Source organism: Girardinichthys multiradiatus, chromosome X (assembly GCF_021462225.1).
Source record: "Girardinichthys multiradiatus isolate DD_20200921_A chromosome X, DD_fGirMul_XY1, whole genome shotgun sequence".
Classification (NCBI taxonomy): domain Eukaryota; kingdom Metazoa; phylum Chordata; class Actinopteri; order Cyprinodontiformes; family Goodeidae; genus Girardinichthys; species Girardinichthys multiradiatus.
Genome location: NC_061817.1, coordinates 27794624 through 27804586, shown reverse-complemented (window position 1 = coordinate 27804586; position 9963 = coordinate 27794624). Strand labels below are relative to the sequence as shown.

General features: G+C 40.0%; 1 protein-coding gene across 2 annotated transcripts; it reads left to right on the top strand.

Moving 5' to 3' along the window:
• The first annotated feature begins 136 nt into the window (after positions 1-136).
• On the top strand, positions 137-9256 carry LOC124862203 (E3 ubiquitin-protein ligase MGRN1-like). Of its 2 annotated transcripts, XM_047356025.1 has the most exons (17): positions 137-487; positions 1118-1236; positions 1345-1433; positions 3668-3814; positions 4268-4385; positions 4486-4552; positions 4642-4685; positions 4771-4818; positions 6207-6275; positions 6357-6516; positions 6622-6731; positions 6805-7019; positions 7374-7485; positions 7571-7616; positions 7697-7801; positions 8171-8216; positions 8451-9256. In XM_047356025.1, the coding sequence occupies exons 1-16, from the start codon at positions 400-402 to the stop codon at positions 8209-8211; spliced, it is 1578 nt and encodes a 525-aa protein (XP_047211981.1). In that variant the 5' UTR covers positions 137-399; the 3' UTR covers positions 8212-8216; positions 8451-9256. The 2 variants fall into 2 exon arrangements, with proteins under 2 accessions (XP_047211981.1, XP_047211980.1); XM_047356024.1 differs by lacking the exon at positions 8171-8216 and having other exon boundaries at positions 138-487.
• The last annotated feature ends 707 nt before the right edge of the window (positions 9257-9963 follow it).

Below are 9963 nucleotides of genomic sequence, written 5' to 3'. Positions count from 1 at the left end.
TTCCTTTTCACGGTAAAATAAACATTTCAATATTCTTATACATTCAATTGTCGCCTCTAACGTCCTTGCGCTGACCCGTTAACCTGGTTCGATGCTTGTCCGGCCGGTCCCTTAACGGAAAACGAACGCCCTCTCCTGCTGAGCGAGCTGCCAGACAGCCAATCAGATCCAGAGCCTGCTACATTGGTACGTCCGTGATCACAACAGCTCGCCCTTAGCTCTTTTTCATTTTCGTAGCCATACTACCAACCAAACATAGCGTGAAAAATGTCGAACTGACGACAGCGTTTGTTGCTGGTGGATGTTTTATTTCTCTGGACACCTGTCTAGGCTCGAATCATAGCTAATCTGCGCCGCCGTCATACTATTAGCTAACAGCTAACCTTAGCTAAGAGGAAGATGGGGTCCATCCTAAGTCGTAGAATTGCTGGTGTTGAGGACATCGATATCCAGGCAAACTCGGCCTATCGGTTTCCTCCGAAATCTGGTAAGGGACTTGCATTTCCTCTCTAGTAAGCACAACTTTGTTTTTGATAATTGAAACAAACTCTGGGAAAACGAGTTACTTCTTTTCTGTTGACTCGGTTTCATTACGTCTTTTAGACGATTGCTTCTCAGATAAAGATACTTAACGACAGGTTTTTTGTTTTTTTAGCATGTGCAGTCTAAGTTAATGTTTCCAGAAAAAAGATCACATGTTAAAATAAATCCAAACACTGCGCCTCTTGAGGTGTGTTAATGTAAAACAAGTTAGGCTGCAATTAAGCTGTAAGATCATGTTATGATCATGTTATTATGACATAATGATTGTGATATGCGCCATTGCTTGACTTATCAGACAAGGGGACTCAGTAATTAAACATTTTTTGAGGTTTAATTTTACATACTCCTTAAACTCAGATAACATTTTTTTTTTTTTTTTGGGATAAATTATAGACTACCTTTTAAATAGTTGTTTTGTTTACAAATGCTACAGAGGTAAATATTGTTACTGTACGTGTTCCTGTGCAATAACCTTGTCATTATTCATGAGCCCTCTTTTATCTGCAAAGAAAAGTGCTTTCATGTCATATTGGCAGTGCTTTAGTTAATTATCCGTTTACTTCTTCTTCTCCAGGGAATTACTTCGCAAGCCATTTCTTCATGGGAGGAGAGAAGTTTGATACTCCACATCCAGAAGGATACCTGTTTGGGGAAAACATGGACTTAAATTTTCTTGGAAATAGGCCAGTACAGGTAAAAATCTGATATTTCGTTAAATCTGATTTTAGTATTTTTTCTTTTTAAGGCTTTATCGATTGTCATTTGAATTAAATATAATTGATAGTGCTGTTATTTTTCTAGTTTCCGTATGTGACACCCGCACCCCATGAACCTGTGAAAACCTTGAGGAGTCTGGTTAACATCCGGAAGGACTCTCTCCGTTTAGTGAGGTAAAGATTGTAAGAGTGCAGTTTTAGAAAGCTTCAAGGTAGAGGGTGACACGGGAGTGGATTTTCTCTCCTGTCCCATCCCGCTCCCACAGAAAAATTTCTTGTCCCATCCCAATCCCAGGCCAGCATAACGAAAAAAATCCTGTCCCGTCCCACTCCTGGTAAATTGACTCCCACTCCCATCCCGCTCCCATTCAGAACGACTCCCACGCCTGTGACACTCCCATTTTTGTTTTCTTCATTTAGTCTTTTGGCAATTTCTTTGTTTGAAGGACCAGTTAGGTCCCTGTTTTTAGTTGTAGTAAAGGCCAGTTAAAGTAAAAAGAATAATAATGAAGAAATAATAAAATATCAAACAAGGAAACAGACCATGCCTATCTTAGTTGAATAAACAAAATGTACATAGTTGTATTTTACTCATTTATTAAGTGATTGTTTCCTTTGAACAATGACATTACCTGGTCCTCAGGGACCCCTTCCCTGCAAGTTTTAGATGTTTCTGCTCCAGAACACCTGATTCAAATTCTAACATGACCTCCTATACAGGCATCAAGAATGGAGGGTCAAACTGGACAAATTTAACACAATAAAATCATCATTAAATAAATAAATGTTGTGAATGTCCCATAAGTGAAGTAAATGTAACATGAAAGAAATGTAACATTAAATGTGCCATTAAATTAAAGGTACCATTTATTTATTTAATACATCATTAGAAACAATAAATGTACCATTATATCATGAAATGGACTATAATGCAATTAAATGTGCCACTGAATAATTAAGTATAATTTTAAAGGCGACATGACGTAATTAGTGGTACACTTAATATTTAATGATGTATTAAATAAATTGTACATTTAATGGTACATTCAACTTTTTTTCTGTTTCACAACATATTTATTTAATATCTTCCCTTGATGAAGCCTTTCTATACGGAGTCCGCGAGGGGACATGGGGGGGTTTTTTCTCTTTTGTGTCCCCACGCAATAGTCTTTGTGTTATTTTGCAATACTTTGTGGGATAGTTTCCAAACCAGATAACTGCAAAATTGAAACAAACACAACACCCGTTTTGAGATTTATTGAGTTTTATTTTGAAATCAGCATTAAATAAAATTATCTTCAATCAGACTAAAAGACAATTTTTATCCACAAGCTGTCAAACTCCTGAACTCTGGACAATAATGCTGCACGAAACCACATCTGTGACACTTTATTTCCTTATTACTGCTGCATGATGTGTACTTTTTTTTGTACGCCATTAGTGTTTTTGTTTTTATCGTGATTTGAAAGGTTCTTCTTATCCTAAGCATTTCATCGCATTGTTTACTGCATGTTAACCTGCATATGACAAATAATCCATATCAATGACATATCAGTGTTTGTTTTATGAGCAGTTTATCATCTGTGCTGTTGCTCCAAAATGCCGAACGCAAAAGTATTGCGTGGAGACGCAAAAGTAATACATTTCCCCATGTCCCCTCTCGGGGACCGTACCTTTCCCTTTTACTGTGGCGAAGGCTCTTAAATCTTTAGTGCACATGCAGCAATTTTGTTGGTCAGATGAGACTTGACACATGATGGTATTTTTGGTTTGATGAATGAAGAGATGCAGGGCTGATTTAATCCAGAATCTGTTTTACAAGTGTCCCTGAATCACTGGTGAACTTGATTACGACTAAACACGTTTTATAAGCAGCAGACTGCGTGTTAACACCGCTACATTCAACTCTCCTGAAGTTCGGTAATATTTGCGACTTTCCTGTCAGCTCTATGAGTTTTATAGATAAGTCCTTACTTCTGACTTTACGTTACAAATCCAATTTTACCACGTCCAGTTCTCCACCTGCGTTTGCTCCCTCCATTCTGAACGCAGGTGGAAAACATCGAGCAGAAGCACTGTTGGCTTGTGGGTCGTGTAGTTCGTTTGACTCGCAATATAGTATAGGCTTCTTGGAAAAAAACTACACAATGGCGGCGAAGAATGGAGGTTTATTTTTCTTCAAGTTTATAACAAAGTCTCAGCTTTACATTTCCAAGGACAATGGATCCTAGTTTATTTTCTCTCCTATTGGTTAGCTCCCGGTCCCGTTCATTTTTGATCCTGTACCGTCCCAATCACGTGATCTTTACTGATGCTGTCTCCCGTCCCGCAGGATTCCCGAAAAAATGTCAGCCTCTACTTCAAGGCACAGGTTTTCTGTTAATGACCGTCAAACCGCTTGGTTCTAGGTACAAAGATGACTCGGACACTTCGGTGGAGGACGGCGGGAAACCCAAGATTCAGTACGGCGTGGAGTTTACCTTTGATGCTGATGCCAGGGTCGCCATCACTCTCTACTGCCAGGCGTTTGAGGAGTTCTCCAATGGGATGGCTATGTAGGAATTTCATTTTGTAACTTTTACTTCATAGAGCATTATTTAAGTTTAAAACCAACATACGGAAAACCTGTCACATCCATTTATTTGTGCTTATGTCAGATTCTACCTAATATTTTTTATACACCCCAAACCATAGGTGTTTCATTTAGGTGTGAAACATGGATAAAGATACAAGTTACAGTTTATATCCATCTTTCGAGGAAACCTAAGATCAGATTTTGCTGCCATTGTGTTGTGTTAGCCAGCTGTGTTTCTATGTTTACATTTTGTTTTGACCTTGACGATACTGATTACTGTCCCAGTTGGATATTTCCAGATTGGCATCTTCTTTGAAAACAGGATACATCAAAAAAGTCTTTGCTCTGTTTTTAGCTTTAGTTGAACACCACAGAATTTTTTTCTGCTCTGGAAAGATGGACGCTTGATGAGGCTGCATTGTCGTGTGTGCAGGTACAGCCCGAAGGATCCGACCATGGTCTCTGAAACGGTGCACTACAAGCGGGGGGTGAGCCAGCAGTTCTCCATGCCGTCCTTCAAAATAGATTTCGGCGAGTGGAAAGAGGAGGATGTAGGTTTGGATTTTGCGATAAGATCCCACATCACACAAACAGGCTTTTCCTAAGTGTCTCAACTGCTTCAGTTAACGTGTACAAAATGTTGCTTTAAAGCTAAACTTTGACTTGGACCGAGGAGTGTTTCCAATGGTAATCCAAGCTGTGGTCGATGAAGGAGACGGTAGGTCATCAAAACGAATCTGTTCTGATCTCAGTGTTAACACCAAACGTTTTGGCTTTTGTTGATGCTACATTCTCTTCTGTTTCTAGATTGTCTTGGACATGCACATGTGCTTTTGGCAGCATTTGAAAGAGTAGGTGTAAAACCAAAAAACATACATTTGTAAAAAGTGAATGAAGCTTGCCGATGACCTAAAATGTATTTGTTTTTGCCTGCAGCACGTTGATGGCAGTTTCTCCGTCAAGCCTCTGAAGCAGAAGCAAATCGTACGTTAAACATTGTTATTTTACACAAAGGTGCATCTTGATAAATTAGAATATTAATTAATTAAAATTATTTCAAAAAGCGAACCTTATTCTATAGATTTACTATAGAAGTATATGTTTCAAGAATTAATTTCAGTTAAGATGAAAGATTAAGAGTTACAGCAAATGAAAAAGTATTTTTTTTAAATACGGGAATGTTCTGTTGTGGGCTACATGTAGTTTATAGGAAAGACTACTGATTTGACAACTGTCCACCAGACAGTGTCTGATCACCTCTACAAGGAGGGTAAGCCACAAAAGATCATTACTAAATAGCCTGCCTGTTCATAGTGTTGTATCCAAGCATATTAATTTAAAGTTAAGCGGAAGGAAAAAGTGTGGATGGTAAGGTGTACAAAAAACAAATATAACTGCAGCCATTAGAGGATTATGAAGTAAACTTTGGTGGAGATCCACAAGGTGTGGGTTGCAACTGGAGTTTTCAGTGTTTCAAGAGCCACAGAATACACAGCTGTATCCAGGACATGGTCGCAATTGTCACATTCCTTGTGTTAACACACTCCTGAGCCAGAGACAACATCCGAATCATCTAACCTGGGAGCAGAACATGACCGGACTGTTGGTCTGTGGTATTTCATTTAGAAATCATGATTTGGGGTGCCATGTCATTTGCTGGTGTTGGTCCTCTGTGTTTTTGCTATTTATAGTCAGTACAGCCATCTACCAGGAAATACTTGAGCACTTAAAGCTTCTCTCTGCTGACAAGCTTTATGGTGATGCTGTTTTCATTGTCCAGTAGGACTTGGCACCTGCCCACTCTCCCAAAAGCACCAGTACCTGCTTTTATGGCCGTTTTATCACTGTGCTTGATGGCAGGCAATTTGGGCTCACGTGAATCTTGCAGAGAATCTATGGAGTATTGTCAAGAAGAGAAAACACCAAACTCAACAATGTAGACGGGCTGAGGGCCTCTCTTAAAGCAACCTGGGCTTCCTAAAACCCCAGCAGGTCCACATGCCTCCAATTCATGCTGTATGGGGCTCATTTTACATGAATTACTGCATCAATGCAAGTATTGAGTACATGTATTGTACAGCAATGGGACATACATTTCTATAGGCTCGCATTTGTGTTTTAAATTCTTTTTTATTGGTGTTATGCAGTATTTAAATTTTCTGAGAAACAGAATTTAGGTTTTTATATTAGCTGTAAGCCATAATCATGAAATTTGATGTAAATAAACATATGCTTCATGGAGTTTGTTGTTTTCAATCCATCCTGTTGCTGTGCACATATTAATCCTCACCTGAAAAGGCACATCAGTGCCACAAAATCTGCAGATGTTCCTCCAAGTGAACATCCATTTTCTTCTGGACATTTTTTCCAAGGTGGACCGTGTGAGCTACCTCCTGCAGGAAATCTACGGGATTGAGAACAAAAACAACCAAGAGACCAAGGTATCAGTGGAAAGATTTTGTGTGCATTAATCATTAATCAGCTTTGTTCGATTACTTTCTTTTCTTTTTCTCCCTTCTCAGCCATCTGATGACGAGAACAGCGACAACAGCAACGAGTGTGTTGTCTGTCTGTCTGACCTGAGAGACACACTCATCCTGCCCTGCAGACACCTGTGTCTCTGCAACTCCTGCGCGGACACTCTGCGCTATCAGGCCAACAACTGTCCCATCTGCAGGCTGCGTAAGAAGGGCTGATTTTCATACCAGATCATTGCATGTGTGTTTAATAATGCCTAATATTATATTACATTGTATTTTACATTGGAGTTTGGTTTCTTCTACCCAGCCTTCAGAGCTTTGCTGCAGATAAGAGCTGTGAGGAAGAAGCCTGGAGCTCTTTCTCCCGTGTCCTTCAGTCCTGTTCTGGCTCAAACTATGGATCATGATGAGCACTCAGTAAGAGTTATATTGGTATCTTAATTGTATGACCAAGTTCTTCCTCTTTAACCATCTGTAAACTTTTTTGCAGAGTTCAGACTCGGTCCCACCTGGTTTTGAACCCATCTCCCTGCTGGAGGCTTTGAACGGTCTGCGGTCGGTGTCTCCCGCCATCCCTTCTGCCCCGCTATATGACGAAATCAACTTCTCAGGGGGTGTGGGAGGGGACAGCCGTCAGTTGAGCTCTCCGGAGCATTTAAGTGATGGAAGTCTTCAGAAAGGCAAAGTCAGCAAGTCGCCTGACAGGTAAGCCTGTGGTGACAATGTTCTCATGTACAAACCTAGCAGGAAACACACGAATAAAAGTCTTAGCAGCTTTCATAATAACAGAGGACATGCTTATGAAATCCCACAAATATGCACAGCAATAATTGTCGCACATTTTCATTATGACTAAACTCTGAACCTAAGTTACCTGTTTTTGTGAAGTTTAGTGCTGAGGTGAGGAGATCAGAAAATTAAGGTTCATATTTGATCATAACAATGCTGCTGCAGCCAGCCTTTAGGGGCCAAATTAAATAATTTACTTACGCTGAAGTATAGTTTGTTTTATAAGGCCTCGGCGTAATTTACATGAAAATATCCCCATCTTTCCTCCAGCACCCTGAGATCGCCATCCTCTCCCATCCAGGAGGAGGACGAGGAGAAGCTGTCTGAGATGTCAGACGCGCAGCCGCACACGCTTCTCTCCAGCAGCCCCGCTCCCACAGACGTAAGTTGCCTCTTTGCTATTTTACATTTGACTTTTACCTCTGCTTTACATGGACTCTTTTCCCTTGACGGTTCCTTTCTTTCAGGCTACAACCACTGAGGACGTGGCAGAATCCCTTTCTCCAGATGACGGTGAGTTCAGCTTTTTTTTTTATTTGGCAGTCGGTAAAAAGAGACGCTGTAAACATGTTTTGATTGTCCATGTGATCCAGACGACAGAATGCCTTCTGGAGGAGACATCCTGCAGGACTGCAGCAGCGAGCACTGCAGCTTGACCAAAACAGAAAGCGACCCAGCGGGCAACCTGTCTCTGCCTGGTGAGAAAACCTTTGTCGAGGGGAGAGAACAGCTATTTATTATTTTCAGAACGAGAGCTAAACAAAAATTAAAGGGATTTCATTAATGTGTTTGTCATATGTTTGTGACAAAAGTGTACCTTGATAAGCAAACCAGCTGAGTGCTTCTCTTAATAAAATAAAGTTTTCTGCATCTGGCTTACTTTTTACTCTACAAAGCTTTATCTTTTTATTCTGGTTCCCCAGATCAGTGTCTTTAATCGAACATTTTAAGGCTGTGATTTCCATGTGCTTTTTTCTCTAACCTGTGTGCTCTCACCTCTGCATGTTTCCTAACACTCTTCTATTTCCTGCCATCCTATCTCTGTGTTCCTCCTCACCCTTTTGCAGCTCTAGGTCCTGATTCGTGCTCCATTGGTATGGAGGAATAACTGCGGTATGTAGGCTTTCCTGTCTGCCATGCTTTAGTTCGTACGGGGGTTCTACCTATTCGCTCTGAGTGTGGTTCTCTGATTACATTCACTGACGTCTATTTTAGCTGCGAAAAGTTTGTCAAGCTGCAAAGTTGCAGCTGTAAGCATGTTTTAAACACAGCTGGTTGTGTTTCACTGCTCCTTATGGGAGTCTTGACAGGAATATTTGCTTTCAACTTGCACATCTTCCACCGCAGGTTCATCGGACTCAACAGAAAGTCTAAAAAGTCAGAGCACAAACTGCTCCAGCCAGCCTCTCCTGTGCCCCACAAGCAGCCTTCATCTGGAAGACGAACATTTCAACTGACTCGGACTCAGCTTTGCTTCACTACAACCATCCCGTCCCTTTATTACTTTCACACAGGGCCCCCAAAAGTCCACCCCACCCCGGGCGTTTGTTTTAATGATTTTTGATACCAGATATGAGGCCTAAAAGAAAGTTGAGAATGAGGAAGGACTGTTCATCAGCATGTCAGCATTATAGAAGAAGGAAGCCGAGTTGATGCAAAGGTGTTTTTGGTTTCTTATATGATGACTGGTATATTTTTATCCTCCAGCTCTAAAAAAAAAACCAAAACATTTCTTTAATTCTCACATTGTTCAATGTTCATTTGTGTGTCTTGGAAGAGTTGTGATCTTGTAATGTAGATTCCAGACATTTTCACTCCCGTTCTTTGGTGGTGCCTTTAAGCCCACTTACTACAGACTAACCACCCTAACACTAAAATGAGAAGAACCTCTAAATGCAGTTTGTATTCATGTTTTGTAATTATCAAAGAAACACAGAACTTTATTGATCCTAGATGAATTTGTTTTGCCAGGAGAGCTTTACTTTTGTTTTCGTGTCCATTTCTAAATTGCTTTTTGCACTCTAACCAAATAGTCTATCCATTCCTTTTAACAGAAGAATATGACAAAGTTAAGTTGTTGTAGTCCATCTTAAGCTTTAGCCTGTTGGTTTCATTTTCAGGCAATGTGAAAGATAATAAAACTACAAAAATTGTGTACTTATTTCAAAATCTATTCTCGTGACGAATATTAAGTGACGAAACTAGATTCTGTTAACATGCGCATTATTTAAGCAGTTGGTAATAGGAGCTACAGATAAATTCAGATGTAGTTAGAGCCTCGAACAAACAGTGATTCGCTATAGCTGGACAAGCTTACTCGCCGTTGATTTGCGTGATAGCTGTACAGTCTTTTTGTGGCAACACAGATGTTTGCTTCTGAAGTAGCTGCAAAACAAGGAGTCACGTGTTTGTGTGGACACAGCAGCTTTAGTTTCCTTGGTGCAGTATGTGTAGCATCATGCATATAGATTTATGTGCCTTGAAATAATATGGCTGCCTGCTTTGTGCAATGTTCTTACAAATGCTACAATATACCACAGTTCCACTGCACAGACAGGTTTTAGGATGCTAATGTACAGAACGTTTTATTTCCTAGAAATTTCATGCAACAGTAAAAAAAAGATCTTGTTACTGTCATTAAGTAATCTTAAGTTGAATTGTTGCTTTACTTTGTTATAGCCAAGTATTAATTATACATTCATTATTATAAGTATTTAGGTTCCAGTGCAATTGTGAATGTGTTACCAGAAGGGGCACATCTTTGAGATGTTTGCATTTTAATCATTGGGCTTGCATTTGCATGTGAATTTGTAAACGCTCTCACCTCGTTCTGCTTTTAAATGTTTCTTTCGTCTTTTAT